This window comes from Panthera leo, chromosome A2, assembly GCF_018350215.1.
Source record: "Panthera leo isolate Ple1 chromosome A2, P.leo_Ple1_pat1.1, whole genome shotgun sequence".
In the NCBI taxonomy this organism is placed as follows: domain Eukaryota; kingdom Metazoa; phylum Chordata; class Mammalia; order Carnivora; family Felidae; genus Panthera; species Panthera leo.
The window spans coordinates 7,853,186-7,868,274 of record NC_056680.1 but is presented as its reverse complement, the minus strand read 5'-3'; the positions used below and the strand labels follow the sequence as shown (position 1 = coordinate 7,868,274).

The 15,089-nt window shown below is 56.7% G+C and overlaps 1 protein-coding gene and 1 long non-coding RNA gene across 2 annotated transcripts in view; one reads left to right on the top strand and one right to left on the bottom strand.

The window, feature by feature from the left end:
* Nucleotides 1-1,563: 1,563 nt before the first annotated feature.
* LOC122213954 (cAMP-specific 3',5'-cyclic phosphodiesterase 4A-like) overlaps nucleotides 1,564-15,089 on the bottom strand; it is a 33,812-nt gene continuing 20,286 nt past the window's right edge. The window contains 13 exon segments of the mRNA XM_042928399.1: nucleotides 1,564-2,422; nucleotides 5,162-5,344; nucleotides 5,771-5,893; nucleotides 6,097-6,251; nucleotides 6,375-6,474; nucleotides 6,695-6,859; nucleotides 6,954-7,052; nucleotides 8,433-8,521; nucleotides 8,524-8,655; nucleotides 10,146-10,239; nucleotides 13,781-13,893; nucleotides 14,062-14,111; nucleotides 14,899-14,969. Of these exon segments, the coding sequence (XP_042784333.1) occupies nucleotides 1,733-2,422; nucleotides 5,162-5,344; nucleotides 5,771-5,893; nucleotides 6,097-6,251; nucleotides 6,375-6,474; nucleotides 6,695-6,859; nucleotides 6,954-7,052; nucleotides 8,433-8,521; nucleotides 8,524-8,655; nucleotides 10,146-10,239; nucleotides 13,781-13,893; nucleotides 14,062-14,111; nucleotides 14,899-14,969 (2,064 nt within the window). The 3' untranslated portion in view covers nucleotides 1,564-1,732.
* Nucleotides 6,488-7,298, top strand: LOC122213956. Its single transcript, XR_006199710.1, has 4 exons — nucleotides 6,488-6,621; nucleotides 6,786-6,865; nucleotides 6,979-7,075; nucleotides 7,169-7,298. It is a non-coding gene; the product is annotated as an uncharacterized LOC122213956 (long non-coding RNA).

Genomic DNA, 15,089 nt, shown 5'->3' with positions numbered 1-15,089 from the left:
CACGACTTCCCATCAAACGGCAGCACTGAACCCACCCTTGCGGGGTCTATGGTACAGTTTGTATAATACAGTGGGAATGGGGACTCTCTCTCTGGGAGACCCCCACCCCTCCTCCTTCCCCTGGCTGGGTCAGCTGGGGAAGGGCAAGTGTATTTTCCCTTTTTGCCTCTGTAGAATAATTTACAAACCAACCTTACAGTATGTACAAAAAAAAAAAAAAAAAAAAGAGAGAGAGAGAGAGAAGAAAAAAAAAAGAAAGAAAACCCAAAGAAGTCCCACTCCAGTCACTGGCTGGGACAGAAACTACTTTCGCTACAAAAATGAACCCTGTACAGCATCACGGGGGTGGGAGCAGGTGGTACTCCCCACAGGGATGGACAGACAGATGGAAGGCTGGGGCAGCCGGGGGGGGGGGGGGCTACAGTACCGTGTGCTCAGAGTGGGGGGGTGGGGGGAGGAGAGAGAGGCCCTGCCTTGCCCAGCTGCAGAACTGGGCCAAAGGGCAGAAAGGAGCGGGGGAGAGGGGGTCTTTCCTTCCAAACAGTCCCCCATGGCTTGGAGAAAAATGGCCTTGCATCTGTCTGTCGTATTGCTGCAGGAATAGCTCAGGGGTGTGGCGGGGGGGGGGGGGGGCGTGGCCAGATGGGGACAGAGTAGAAAGGACTTTGGTGCCAGGGTGGGAGAGGGTTGCCCAGAAAGGGGATGTGGGTGTACATTGTTATTGCTTCCTCCTAGGGCAAAGGGTCGTGAAGGAGGTCAGGAGGATGCTGGGGGGGTGCCCAGGATGGGGGCCACTGCGAACCCCTCTCCTATGGCCATGGGAATCATTAAGGCAGAAACAAGAGGAGAAGCAGCTGGAAGGAGGGGTGTGGTTCGGAGCCATCCCCCCCCCCCCACCCCAATGGAGAAAATTCAAACGGAACCCAAAGTGGAAGGGGAAGAGGGTGGCAGGTGGAGGGGCGGGTGGGGGGGGGGGGATCAGGCCCTCCTCAAACCTCAGACCCCAGGTTGGTGGTGTGAATGTCCCTCCAATACCCGCCTCTGCTACATCTTAAAGCGCCTCTGCTACATCTTAAAGCACGCGGCTCCCCTCTCCAGGTCCCTATCCCTCGGGTTAGTATTGCCAGGTTTGTGCAAAATGAGGCGGGAGACTTCTGGGGGGGGGGGGGGGCAGTGCGCCAGAGAGGGGCTGGAGCTGGGGCCTCCCACGGTGGCAGCCCCCCCTGAGTCCCCCGCCCGGAATGGCTATTCCTGGTTGGGTTCCGGAGACCCTCCAAAATTCAGAAGAAAAGCCCCGAAGGGAGGCGTTATGCCTGTTTGGGCCCAGGCCAAGAGCCCTAGGAGGCCGGAAGACTGAGCCTGGGGCCTGGGGCAGGGGGAGGTGGCAGGAGATGGGACACAAGGGGTAGTCGGGAACAGGAGATCTACAGTTGCTGTGTTTCATCCTGTTTTTTTTTTTTTTTTCTTTTTCTAAAAATGTAACAATTAAAATTCCAAAAATAAAATCCCTTCCGGGACCTCCACCCCTTGTTCCCCAGCCCCCACCTCCAAAAAGAGGCCCCGTGGGTGGGGGTGGGGGAAAAGAGGAAAAAAAGAAAAGAGAAAAAACCCCACTTTTCTGTTTTCTTTTTTCTCTGGAGGCCCAAGAGTCTTTGAGGCAGTGGAGGAGGCGGTCGTGGGGTAATGGTGGTGAAGGGAGCCGGGGAGAGCAGGAGGGTGTCGGGGCCGGGGTTCAGGTAGGGCCTCCAGCTGACCCCCACCCCCCAGGAGCTGGGAGTGGGGGGGGGTCCTCGCCGGACGTTCCTGTGCAGGCACTGCACGCCCTCTTGGCAGCCTGATGCTCTTTTTGGGCCCCCGCCTCGGCCGCCGTGGAGGGGAGGCCCGGGAGGCCCGGGGTGTCCTCTGGAGGGGGCGGGGTCCTCAAGGCGGGCGGAAGGGGGCTCTCGGCAGACAAGGCCAGGGGGCTGCTGCGGCCTACGGCATCCACAGATGCGTCTGGGGACGTGGCCTTGTCCTTGCCCGCAGCCACACTACCGGCCGAGTCTGCTTGCTGCGTGCAGCAAGGTTCCTGTACCTTCACCTCCGTGGGCATATCCTGGCCATCGACCTCCAAGAGTTCCTCAGCTGGGGACGCATCCTGAGCCACGGACAATCCCTGCACCGTAAATGCACCCGGGGCGGTAGACACCTCCTCCTCATCTTCCTCTTCCAGCGTCAGCTCGAACTGGAACTTATCAGGTGGGGGTGGGTGGCCTGGCCCCCTGGGCTCCTCCTCAGGCGGCGGTGATGGGCTCTGCCGAATGGCGCTGTAGTACCAGTCTCTGTTGTCCTCTAACGTGTCCAGGATCTCCTGGGCGTCCGGGTGGACCAGGTCAGCCCACGTCTCCCACAGCGGGTGCACGATATAGTCGATGAAACCCACCTGGGAGAGAAGGGACACCGGCGTCAACAGGTGGCCGGCTGTTGCGGATGGTAGGGCCATGCTGTGGGATCTAGTAAAGTCTAAAAGGCGCTGACAGCATTTAACCTAGTAATCGTGCTCCTCCAGATCCGACCCGGAAAAACTCTTGCACAGGGAAGAAAAAAAGAATCACATATGACATGGAAACAAATACCGGAAACTTCCACACATCTGTCAGTTAGGAATTAGTTGTAAAAAGCCGTGGGGGTGCCTGGTGGCTCAGTTGCTTAAGCGACCAACTCTTGGTTTTGGCTCAGGCCACGACCGTAAGGTTTGTGAGTTCAAGCCCTGCGTCAGGCTCTGTGCTGACAGTGCAGAGCCTGCTTGGGATTCTCTTTCTCTCTTCCTCTCTCTCTGCCTGTCCCCTGCTCATGCTCTCTCTCTTTCTCTCTCCCTCTCTCTCAAAATAAATAAATAAATAAACTTAAAACATTGAAATAAAATGTTTTAAAACATTGTGGTACACCACAGATACTACTAGTGATATTTTCTGCAACAAAGAAAAACTAGAAATAATTCCATGGCAGAGTATTGGCTAACGCTGATACTATCTTCCCTCTTTCTTATGAACAAAATCTTGAGGGCGCCTGGGTGGTTCAGCCGGTTGAGCGTCCAACTTCAGCTCAGGTCACGATCTCACACTCCGTGAATTTGAGCCCAGCATCAGGCTCTGTGCTGACAGCTCGGAGCCTGGAGCCTGCTTCGGATTCTGTGTCTCCCTCTCTCTCTGCCCCTCCCCTGCTCATGCTCTGTCTCTGTCTCTCTCAAAAATAAATAAAAACATTAAAAAAAAAAAGAAGAAGAAGAAGAAGAAAATCTTAATTTTTCTTGGTGGAGGCAATGCTTCCCCAATATAGGTGAAAACTACATTTCCCAGCCTCCTTTGCAAAGAGAGGGTGGCAATGTGACCACATGTAGATAGAAGATCTGGGTTGGGATGGGCATAGGGGGTAGGAGTGCTGCTTCAGCTGGCAGAGACCGTTCCTCCTTACGACGTGGCCAGAATGGCTAGAGTTTCAACAGCATCCGTGACCATGAGAGGCATCTCTAGGGACAAAGGTCCCATGCTTCGGATGATAGAAGAGAAACACTGAAATCTCCTTAGGTGCCTGACTATTTCATGGAGCCAAAGGGAGCTAAATTCTTTCTCTCGACTTTTTTTTTTTAATTAAAAAATTTTCTTAAATGTTTATTTTTGAGAGGGGTGGGGGAGGGGCAGAGAGCGAGGGGGACAGAGGATCTGAAGCAGGCTCTTGGCTGGCAGCAGAGAGCCCGACGTGGGGCTCGAACCCGTGAACTATGAGGTCATGACCTGAGCCAAAGATGGACGCTTAACCGACCGAACCACCCAGGTGCCTCTGGACTTTTCTTACACGCGAGAGAATAAAAATGGGGTGTCTGGGTGGCTCAGTCATTAAGCATTTGAATTCAGCTCAGGTCATGACTTCACAGTTAGTGAGTTTGAGTCCCACGTTGGGCAAGCAGGAACCCCGCTTTGGGCAAAAACAGGAGCCCCAGGTGAGCCCTGCTTCTCTCTCTCTCTCTCTCTCCCTCCCTCTCTCTCTCTCTGCCCCTCATGGGATTCTCTCTCTCTTCTCTGCCCCTCACTCACTTGTACCCTCTCTCTCTCTAAAAAAAAAGAGAGAGAGAACAAAAATGAAGCCTTATCTCGTTTGAGTCACTGTGAATTTGTAACTCCTCAACACCTAAATGGCCATCCACAGGAGAAAAACTATAGACCCCATCTGCTGTCTAGATCTGTGAGAATACTACAGAGTCGTCAAAAGGGATGAGCTAAATCTATACGTAGTAACACAGACACATCCCCAAGTCATTGTTTGGAAGAAAAGGCAAGCTGTATAAAAATGGGTACGTATCGATAAAATTCATATTTTTTTAACAAAGCAAAACCCCTGAACTATTGCTACGAAGTTGCCCGTAAATGTAACTACGTAATAAAACCTATGGAACTGGTTTCCCCGGGCGTTGGAGGATGGGGTGATCTGCATGCTCAAAGGGACATTTGGAAGTATCTAGAGACATTTTTGGTGGTTGTAATTGGAAGGGAAGGGGTGGAGGCCAGGGATGCTGCTCAAAATCCTACAAGGCACGGCCCCCGCAACAGAGAATGACCCGGGCCCAAATGTCAACAGCACCAAGGCTGGGTAACTCGGGTCTGGAAAGGCGTGCACAGTGAGCCGGGAAGAACAGGTCTTGCCAGGGAGGAGACTGGGAGTGGGGAGGGTGAGAAACTTTCACATCCACACTCTACAAACAAGACTGGGTTTCCGTACCTCCTGTCAAGTTAAACAAGCACATGATGACGCGTCATCGCATCTCATTGCAAAATCCCACCAAAAATCAAGGACAAAATCAGCAGCCAGGTTACAGGGATACCGAGAGGCTGGAGCGACATAAGGTCTGTAACCAAGAGCTGGGCAAGTATTATTATGGATGCTAAATGAGAGAGAACTGTTCCACTCACGTCTACAAGTTTTGAATCCAGAGGCCTGGTTCTGGTTATTCTGTAGAAGGGAAAATGTTGCAAATTTCCCATCAAGGCAGAAAAGGAAAGAAACACACACACACACACACACACACACACACACACACTTGACTTTGTGGAGGGGCAGGTCAGGAACTCCTGGGTCTCAGAGCTCCAGGCCAGCATGGGGTGGGGAGGCCCGCTTAACACCGTACCTGAGACTTCTCCACCGAGGCTGTGTGCTTGTCGCACATGGGGCTGATCTCCATGCCCCGCTCACGTTCACGGTCCCCCTGCTGGAAGAACTCGGCCATAATGCGGTCGGTCCACTGGCGGTACAACTCGAGTGGCTTGGTGGGGTTGCTGAGGTCTGCACAGTGCACCATGTTCCGAAGGACCTGCATGAGGTGGGGGACCTTCAGAGGCCATGCCCCCGTCCCAGTCTGGGACCTCACACTTCCTTACCTCCCCCTTTATTGGGAGAGTGAGGTAGGGGGATGTGGAGAGAGATAGGGGAAATGGGGAGAGGATGGCAGGGGGAGAGCAAAGAAAGAGATCGTGGGGAGAGGAGAGAAGGACGTGTTGGCAAAGGCAGAGGAGACAGGACGGGGTGATGGAGGAAGGGAAGAAGTAAGGAGGGATGGTAGATGGGAATTGGGATGGAGAGATGGGAGGGGAGACAGAAAAGAGACAGGAAGAGGGGCAACATGGGAGCTGCAGGCTGAGGGAGGGGGGCAAACGGGACCCAAAGGGGAGAGAGAAAAGGAGAGAGGGTCCGGTCTCCTTGTATGGTGTGCGGGGGCGGGGGGGGGGGGGGGGGGCACCTGGATGCGGTCGGAGTAGTTGTCCAGCAGGAGGACCCCCGAGCTGGTCACCTTCTTGGTCTCCACCATGGTCTTCAGGTCTGCCAGGAGGGTCATGTGTTTGGACATGTCCGTGGCCAGCACCTGTGGGTGAGGGGCCACTGAAGCCCTGCCACGGATCGTACTGACCCGAACTACGCCTCTAAAGTTTTCCCTCGGCACAACCTGTTCCCAGTCCCCACAAAGGACGCCTCTCGCGGGGCTTCCTGGCCTGGACTCAGACCCTGCCTCAACCCCAGTGTCAAAGGCGCCCTTTTCCGTTCTGGCCCCGCCCCCGCCCCGCCCACCATGTCGATGACCATCTTGCGCAGGCTCTGCCGCTGGCGCTTGCTGAGGTTCTGGAAGATATCGCAGTTGTCTTCCTGCAGCAGCTTGAAGCCCACGGCCAGGTGGTGGTTCTCCAGCACCGACTCATCGTTGTACATGAGCGCCAACTCCGAATCTGCGGCCCAGGCCCAGGCAGGCGGTCAGGGGAGGGTGGGGCCGGCAGGGCCGCCTCGAGGGGTGGGGCAGCGCAGGCCCCGCCTCCAACCCGGCAGGCCCCGCCCCCGTGGGGGCCACTCACTAGTGTTGATGAGGAACTGGTTGGAGACCCCAGGGTGGTCTACGTCATGAATAGCGGCCGCGAAGAGGGCGGCAAGAATCTCCAGGTCCGTGAACACAGCCTAGGGGCAGAGACGGGGGTGGGAGCGAGGCGGGTTAGAAAGATGGGGGATCTGAGAGACAGGGTGAGAGAGAGATGCGGGTGCCAAAGAAGACGGTCAGGAAGGATCGATGAGGATCGGGAAGGCCAGCGTCAGAGAGACACGGAGGTCAGGAGATGGGCGACGGGCAGTCAGGGAGGGAGACGGGGCTGGGGAGACTCAGGGGCCAGGCAGTGCTCACATCTAGCGCGGGCGTGGCCAGCAGCACGTGGGTGGACTGCAGCACATCGGCCGCGTGCAGGCTGTTGTGGTAGGCCACGTCGGGGTGGTAGTGGTCCTCCAGGGTCAGCATATATGTCACCATGGTGTCCACTGGGATGCGGAATTTCTTCAGCAGGTCACGCTCCTGAGGGTAGGTATGGGGAACGGTGACTCCTGAGAGCTCTCTGCTCTCCGCCCGGCCCCCTTCCGCTCACCCTGCCCCACTCAGCCCGCCCTACCTGAAATATCGTGTACATGATGCAGCTGAGGGAACGGCCTCCGGCGTATTCGGATACGCAGAAGATGTTCAGGCCCCACTTGTTCAGGTTCTCCAGTTCCTGGGTGGAGTAGGAGGCCAGAGGTCAGCAGCCCACAAGACCCAGGGCCCTGCCCCTACCCACGTGGGTCAGAAGTTCCTCTTGGTTGATCGTCACCCCTCTCGACTCTTTCCTAGCAATTCAGAGCTCTGGTCTGAAAGTGGCACTGTCGTTGCCCACCGGGTGGGCGCTGTGCTCAACAGCACAGAGTTGACTGTCCACGTCCGACCAGGCCAGAAAATAACAAAGCAACCACAGCGCCTGTGTACTGAGTGACTTTAAAAAAAAAAATTTTTTTTTTAATGTTTTATTTATTTTTGAGAGCGAGAGACAGAGTGTGCGTGGGGGAGGGGCAGAGAGAGAGGGAGACACAGAATCTGAAGCTGGCTCCAGGCTCCGAGCTGTCAGCACAGAGCCCGGTGCGGGGCTCGAACCACGGACTGTAAGATCATGGCCTGAGCCGAAGTCTGACGCTTAACCGAGGAGCCACCCAGGCGCCCCCTGAGTGACTATTGTCTCCCAGGCATTATGCTAAATGCTTGATCTCATTTGGTTGGTTGGAGAACCAAAGCTCAGAAGTGATGCGACCTACCCAAGCCCTTGCATCTCACAAGTGGCAACGCTGTGGTGTGAACTCCGTTTGGCTGACCCCAAAAGCACAGTTTGGCTTCGGAGCCAAACAGCTCACCAGCACCAGGGGGAAAGGAACTCGGGCTAATTTTCCATAGCTCCCCAGAATCCGGAACAGTGCCAGCACACCGTAGGTGCTCAGTAAACACCGGGTGACGGACTGGGCACTGGCTAGTGCTGGAGTTCAGGTTACAACAAATGTCAGCTGACTGAGCCAACAAGAGTGCACCGAGTCCGCTGTACAAACCCATGCGGGAGCCCCTTGGCGTTAGGTGTCACGGAGCTGAACCCAGGTCTGGCCTGTAGTGGATGCTGTTGGCGTTCGACCCAGATCCCCTTCACTGACCAGTGCGCCTGTCCTCCTGGGTGGGTGCTGGGACTGTTGCTTACAAAGACTCACAGCTGCTCTGTTCTCCAGAAAACTGCTCTTGCCCCTGTGGGAGCTACACGGAGGCGGTAATGCTGTCCACTCTGGGGACCGCCCACAGTGGGGTACAAAAGTCCCGCACTCTTGCCTCAAGGTGGGCTCAACTCTGTGGCACTGTTGACACTCCAGAGCTCCCTGTGGAGTCAGGCGGAGGCCAGATTCTGAGGCCACCTCCTTGCTTAGGTTCTTCCTCTCCTGCTTCCTTCACTCTTGCTCTCCTGAGAGTCTCATAAGCCAAGTATGCCTGGATTGTCATTTCAGACTGACCCAACGCCCGGTCCTTCTCTGGGCCCCAGGAGACTCCCGCCCCTCTCTAATCCAGTGTCTGCTGAGACCCTACTCACTTGGGCCAGGAGCTCTTCTTGGTTGGTCTTCACCCCAAAGCGGGGGATGCTGGAGTCACTCAGGCTGCTGCTATGCATCAGCTTCTTCACCCCGTGATCTGAGACATGGGCTGGAATTGCGGCCCAGGGGGCGGGGGCTGCTGGGAAGGTCTCTGGCGGGGAGCTGGCTGTTTTTCTCGATCCTTCATCGTGGGTGATGGAATCTCCACTTCATTCTGCTTGTCTGGAGCAGATGGAGGAGAGACAAGCATGAGACTCCCACAGAGACCCCCTCATCTGGCCCTCACTTCCCCTGGGCTCCCCACTGTGCCCTGGGAAGGCTCACGCAGGAGGGCAGACCCCTTCAGGATGTCATGCTGTTGGTTCCTTATAGGCTGGAAACCAGAGGGAAGGGAGGAATTCTTCTGGGAGGTGGTGGGCTGGAGCAGGGACCCTGGGACTGGCCCGGAGCATTGGGGTGGCCCCAGTCTGATAGCCAGGTTTGACAAGGGGGTGGCACGGGAAGTCAGGAAGCAGGTTGAGGATGCTGGAGAGAGTAGCTGCCTGTCCTGTATAGGCAGGGAAACTTCTAGGGCAGGGGAGACACCTCCATGGTGACTAAGAGTGCTGATCGGGGTGGACAGCATGGGGAAGAGGGAGGGAAGGGTAGTCTCTGGCTCCATGAGCCCCACCCCCACCCCACCCCTTTAACACCAGCCTGCCTGGGGGGCCAGCCCCAGGATCCCTTTTCCTGAGCTTTCAAGGGCTTCCAGAGCTGAACCTGGGCCACCCATTGTGACCTGGGGCCCTGCCAGTCAATAACGGGGCCTAATAGGGGTTATTTGCATGCCATGCTCCCATTGGCTGGATCTCAGAACTCTGCACAGCCACACCCCCATTGGCGGGAGTATTTGAAACTCTGAACCCTTCTCTTGGGCTTGGCGCAGGGCGGTTCTCCAGAATTTAGAAACCTTTGGTGATAAATTGAGAGGGTAAAATTATGCTGAATTTGGGGGGGCATATCTTCAGCTTGGGCTCTTGGATAAAGAGATTAGGATGAGTTGGAGGTCCCCATGAGCTTGAGGGTTCTAATGAATTTGAGGGACTCTGTATAACTGTATTAGGTATCAAAAGTCTGTGGGGGGGGGGGGGGTCCTACTGAATCTGAGGGTCATATCAAGTTGGGTGATTCTCCCGAATTTGGGAGACCTTTCATCTTGGAGGGTTTTGAAACTTTGAGGGGATCTTTTATGAGTTCTTAAGGACAGCCGTTCCCTTAAGTTTGAGAACCCTACCGAGTTTGAGCATACCTCTTGAGTTTGAGGGATCTCCTGAATTTGTGGGGGGAAATCCAAGTTTGGATAGTCTACTGAATTTGGGGAGGCCTTTCAGCCTGGAGGCATTTAAAGTTTAGGAATTCTATTTGAGTTTGTGGGGTTTTTGGGGTCTTGAGTTTGAGAGTTCCGTTGTGGTCCCACTGAGTTTGGGGGGGCGGGGCTTTTCTGCTTGGAGAGATTTTTTTACTGTGGAAGTTCTATAAAAGTTGACATCCCTCTGGGTTTAGGGGCATCGTGAGCATGGGAACGCTTGAGCGTGGTAACCTTGATCTTTAGGGAATTAAGAGTCAGGGTCCCTCGGGCAAATGTGGGCAATGGGACCTGCGGTCTGGGGCAGCCCCCTCCAATTCAGGCGTGCAGCCTCTCCCCGCACATACAAGCGGTGCCTTTCACTCACCCAGGAATGTGGTGGAGATGTACTCAGAGACCTGGTTTCCTGACCTGCTCATCTCTGACAGGTGTGTGAGTTCACGGTTTAACATCCTCTTGAACTAAGGTGAAGGAGGCAAGAAGGAAGGAATGATAGGGAGACAGGGCAGCAGAGGGTGGAGGATGTCAGCCCCTCCCGAGAAACTTCTGAAGACCCCATGAGTCCTTCCAACTTCTCTGCTCAGCCAACAGAGCCCTCAGCAAGCTGCTAGAGGGGAGGGGTCAGCCCTTCCTCTCCTCCCAGGTCTGGAGGGGGGCCCCAGGCTTGGAAGTCAGGACTCAGCATACCCCTCCCTTCCTGAGGAAGGGGGGCACCCCTCCCCAGACTTCCTCTTCCTCCAGCCCAAAGGAGGAGCCAGAGGGGCACCTGTGGAAGGGAGGGGCTCCCGCTTAACAGTGAGCCAATAGGGTGTCAGGAGAATCCCGTCGCCATGGCGATGGGAGTCTCCTTAGCAACTCCCCCTCCAACCAGCTGCTGAGCTGGGGGAAAGTAGGGGGGGGGGGGGGCAGGCCGCAGGCCCCTTAACCCTTGCCTTCCCAGAGCTACCCTGGCCCACGTCTTCCCAGATATGGACCCCACTCCCAGGGCGTCCAGGCCCCCAGCTCCCAGCCCAGTTTGGAAGGAGACAATACAGTCTCTCCTTTGCAGGAGAGAATGCAAGTTCTGGGAGAAGAGAAGGTTTGGCAGGGGCAGGGGAGAACAGTGAGCTGAGGAAACCTTGTTCGGTCATCCAGGGGAGGGGGGTTCCCATCATAGCCCCCTCTCCCCCAGTCCCAGGAGGGTGGACAGATGCACAGATGAGCAGAGGATACCCCGAACCAGGCTTGGAGGTCCCTCCTGGTCCCCCCAAGCCCCCTCACACAAGTGTCTGCTGTGACATTGTGCATGGAGGAGAAAGGGCATTGGTTCCCCGCCCCCAAGCTCCACTGAAGCACCCCCAGAGCAGGAGCAGACTCCGTCCAGAGAGGCAGGAGGGACACTGGATGGGAAGGGTGAGCCCACGTAGCCCACACGAGGATGGGGCACTTACTCCTCCTAGTGCTGTGAGAGACGTGTACACAAGAAGGACCCACAAAGTCACACAACCACACACAGAGTCACAGACGACCATCTTACACGGCTCTGCACAGCCACAGACACACAAACCAAGGGACACACACGATAAGGCAGTCACAGACACTTGGGGTCACATGCCCCGGAGAAAACACACAGCTCCGGGTTCACAAACACGTCCCAACATACACCACCACAACCAGAGCCATGTGATCTCAGAAAGGGCCACACTGTGACCCAGGCAAATAAGCATATGGTCAGACAGCCCCACACCGCTGTAGACACATACACACGTGAGTACCGACACACCCAGCAAGAGACCCACATCCCCAGCCCCCCGCTATCCCCACCCAGCCCTGGGCCACACACAGACACAGACAGTCACAAGGCTTCATGTCCAGGCCACACACGTGCACAGCCGCACACACCGGCCCAGACCAGGGGCTTGAGGATCCAAGGTGGAAGGGCTAGGGCCGAGTCTCCCGCCCATCCTCCACCCCGACTTCCCCTACCTGGTCCCACCAGCCCACCAGCCACGGCTTGGAGCAGGTCTCACAGAAGAAATCCACCAAGGGCATCTTGGAATCTTAGCCCCGCTCGGGGCTGCCGCACACAGAGGCTGGGCTTGGGGAGTCCCGGGGTTAACAGCCACTGTGGGTTTTGGGGGGGGGGGGTTCAGGGCAGGTGGGCAGTGCAAGGGGGAGCCGCGGAGGGGCCTGGGCCGGCCCAGCGGGGCTGGGGGCTCCCCTCCCCTCCGCGCTCCCGATAGCAGCCCTGGTTACATGGTCTGCCAGCCCCTGGCCCTGATGGGCCCCCCCGCGGCAGTAGCTGGAGGTGGCCTGGGACCCCTGCCCATGGGGGGGGCAGGGCGAGGGTCCCGGGAGGTGGCTTCGGAGGCTCTGGGCTCCGTGTGCGCGCCTGTGTGTGTGCGCGTGTGCGTGCTCACTGCAGCACTGGCAGGCTGCATGCGACGTCAGGTGGTGCCGGGGGTGGGGGGGGCGTTAAAGGGGCATCGGAACCCACGGGCCTGAGCCAGGACCCAGGTGGGGCTGCCGGGGAAAGGCAGGGAGGCACGCACATCCCCGACAGGACGCATCCCTTCCAGGGACACACCCAGAGACAAAGACACACGCCCAGACAGTCCACACACTCACACACACCGAGATGCACCTTCTATACCAACACACGCACTAACACACACCACACAGTCACAACTCCGAAGTCCAGCCCTTTCGCAGGTATACAGCTGAGTACACGGAGATAGGAACGCCTTCAGGCACAGCCCTCCCAAGAACACAGACTCACACCCAGACACGGAGACACACACCTGGGGACAGACACCCAGATATGCTGCACACACTCCACACACCCATGGGCACACTTTCAGACAAACACAAATACCACGTGGCCTTGGACACAAACATACCCTGAGAAACCCATAAGCAAATGCTCACATCATACCCACAACCACACACACACATCATTGGAGGAACACAACGGCAAACCTACATTTAGAGACAGTCACATTCTCAGAGGCTCGGCACACTCTCAGAGACACAATCACCCTCAGACGGGAATGTTCCCAGACAAACCTCCACCCACAGGTATGTGCACCACCCCCAACGCAGACACCTCCACCTGTATACTCATTTCCTGATAGGCATCCTCCCACGCGGGCTACCACCGTGCCGCACAACTCCAGGAAACATCATTCATGCCGCCCGTTTTCCTGGATGGTGTCCTCTGGAGTTGTGCAGTACACAGACCGCACAACTGCACATGGAAGCCTTGCACCCTCTCCTGCAGCCCTGCAAGTGCATGCATGTGTCTGTGCACACACGTGGAGTCACAGACACATGGAGATACACACTCAGATTCATACCTAGACCAACTCACACTTGTAAACATACATACCCCTCTGGCACAGCCCCACACACTTACAATCTGGAATAACTGCTTGTGTGCACCCATACATCCTCCATACAGACACATCTGCACACTACTCGTGACGTACCCTCTTGGAACATCCCCTCACACCCCGTCTTGTGCTGCAAACGTGTAGCCAACAAATTGACAGCCACACAGACCCACAGTCACACACACACACACACACACACACACACACACACACACACACACCTGTAGACTATACAAACATTGGACAACCCCCTCAAGAGAGATGGCAGCCTGCATCAGATGTACAACCAGGCACATATACCCCCACGCACTAGGCTTCCCCCACCCCTGGGGGAAGTCAGAATCTGCTAGAACACGCAGCCCTCGGGTTGGCCCTGCTTAGGAATGGGCCCCCACCCCAAAGGCCCCGTTCACACATTGGCCCCGCCCCAAACGTGTCCTCCCCCTCAGGTCCCGCCAGCAGTCAGCCCCACCCCACAGGCCCAGGAAAGGGTCCCCTCTCATTGGCCCCATCCAGATACCGGCCCCGCCCCATGGGTGGACCCGCCCGCAGATCCCACCCAGCGGTTGGCCCCCATCCTCAGGCCCCGCCCAGGGGCTAGTTCCGCCCTGCCGGCCGGGGGCCTCCTCACCTTGTGAGATGCCATCTCGCTCACGGAGCGGTAGGTCTGCATGGTCTCCAGCTGCTCCAGGCACCAGTCCAGCTCCTCCAGTGTCTCCCGGGCCAACTGTTGACATGTCTCTTCTGGAGAAGGGGCAGCATGGGTGGTGACCCAGAGGCCCCAGCCCGAGATGCTGGGGGTCCACCAAATGAGTGGGGAAAGGAGGTAAGACAGCCACCACCCCCCCCAGGTGAGGGGTCCCCCACTGGAGCAGCAAGAGGGGCCCTTTCCCACGCCCTGGGCTTTGTTACCTGACAGCGTGGCCTTACAGACGGGGGTTGGGCCGCCCAGCGGGGACCGTCTGCAAAGAAACGGGGCTCCAACATCAGCCTGTGTGCCCCCAGATTCCTGCCTCCGCTCTCTACAATGCCACCTTTCCTTTTTCTGAGCGCTCCCTGTGTCCCACGCATGCCACCGTGTGCTCAGCCTGCAGCCTCTCACAGAGCCCCCAGGAGAACCCATTTTACAGATGAGAAAACGGGCTCCAGGAAGCGAACCATTTTACAGATGAGAAAACGGGCTCAAGGAAGCGAACAAGCTTGCTCAAGACCACACGGCTGATCAGCGGCAGGGTCAGGTCCTATGTCTCCAAAGTTCCTGCAACTCCCAGAGGGACTAGCAGCTCTCAGCCAAGCGCCTGCCCCCAAATAATCAATTCTATTTAGTGAGCACTTACTACGTGCTGGGCAAATGTTCTCACACTTTCTATGTATTATCTTGCAGACTCCTCACAGCAGCATCTATTGGAGGCGCTATTAAATTCCCATTTTATGGAGGGGGAACAAAGGCACCACAAGACGCTATTTGCCTGGAAAGTTGGCTTTGGGGCCGGGAGTGGCCCCAAGGCTGCGGCGCCTGGCTACCCTTGGCCTCACCACCACGTGTCTGGACCCCTTGGTCTTTATTTTTAAAAGTTTCTGCCTTAGCCATTCAAATTGCAATGGTTTGCTGGCTCAGAGGGAGCTGCTGCCTGAACAGAGGCTCAGAGAGGTCAAGTTCCTGCCTGAGGGCACACAGCAGAGCTAAGAGTTGAACCCAGGTGTGCCTGGCCTCATGATCATGAATGTTGGGGCCCAGCCTTGACTTACTTGTTGCTGGGAATGGGCACATTGGTCAGGAGTGAGAAGTTGCTGCGAACACTCCGGAGACTGGCCAGCACCTGGGACGGAGGGAGAGCCAGCAGTGAGGAGAGGGAGCCACCCGGAGGGGCTGGGGCTAGGTCCCTGTCCCCAAGTGTGGGGGAAGGTTGGAGCCCCTTCCTTTCTTAGGGGAGGGGTCT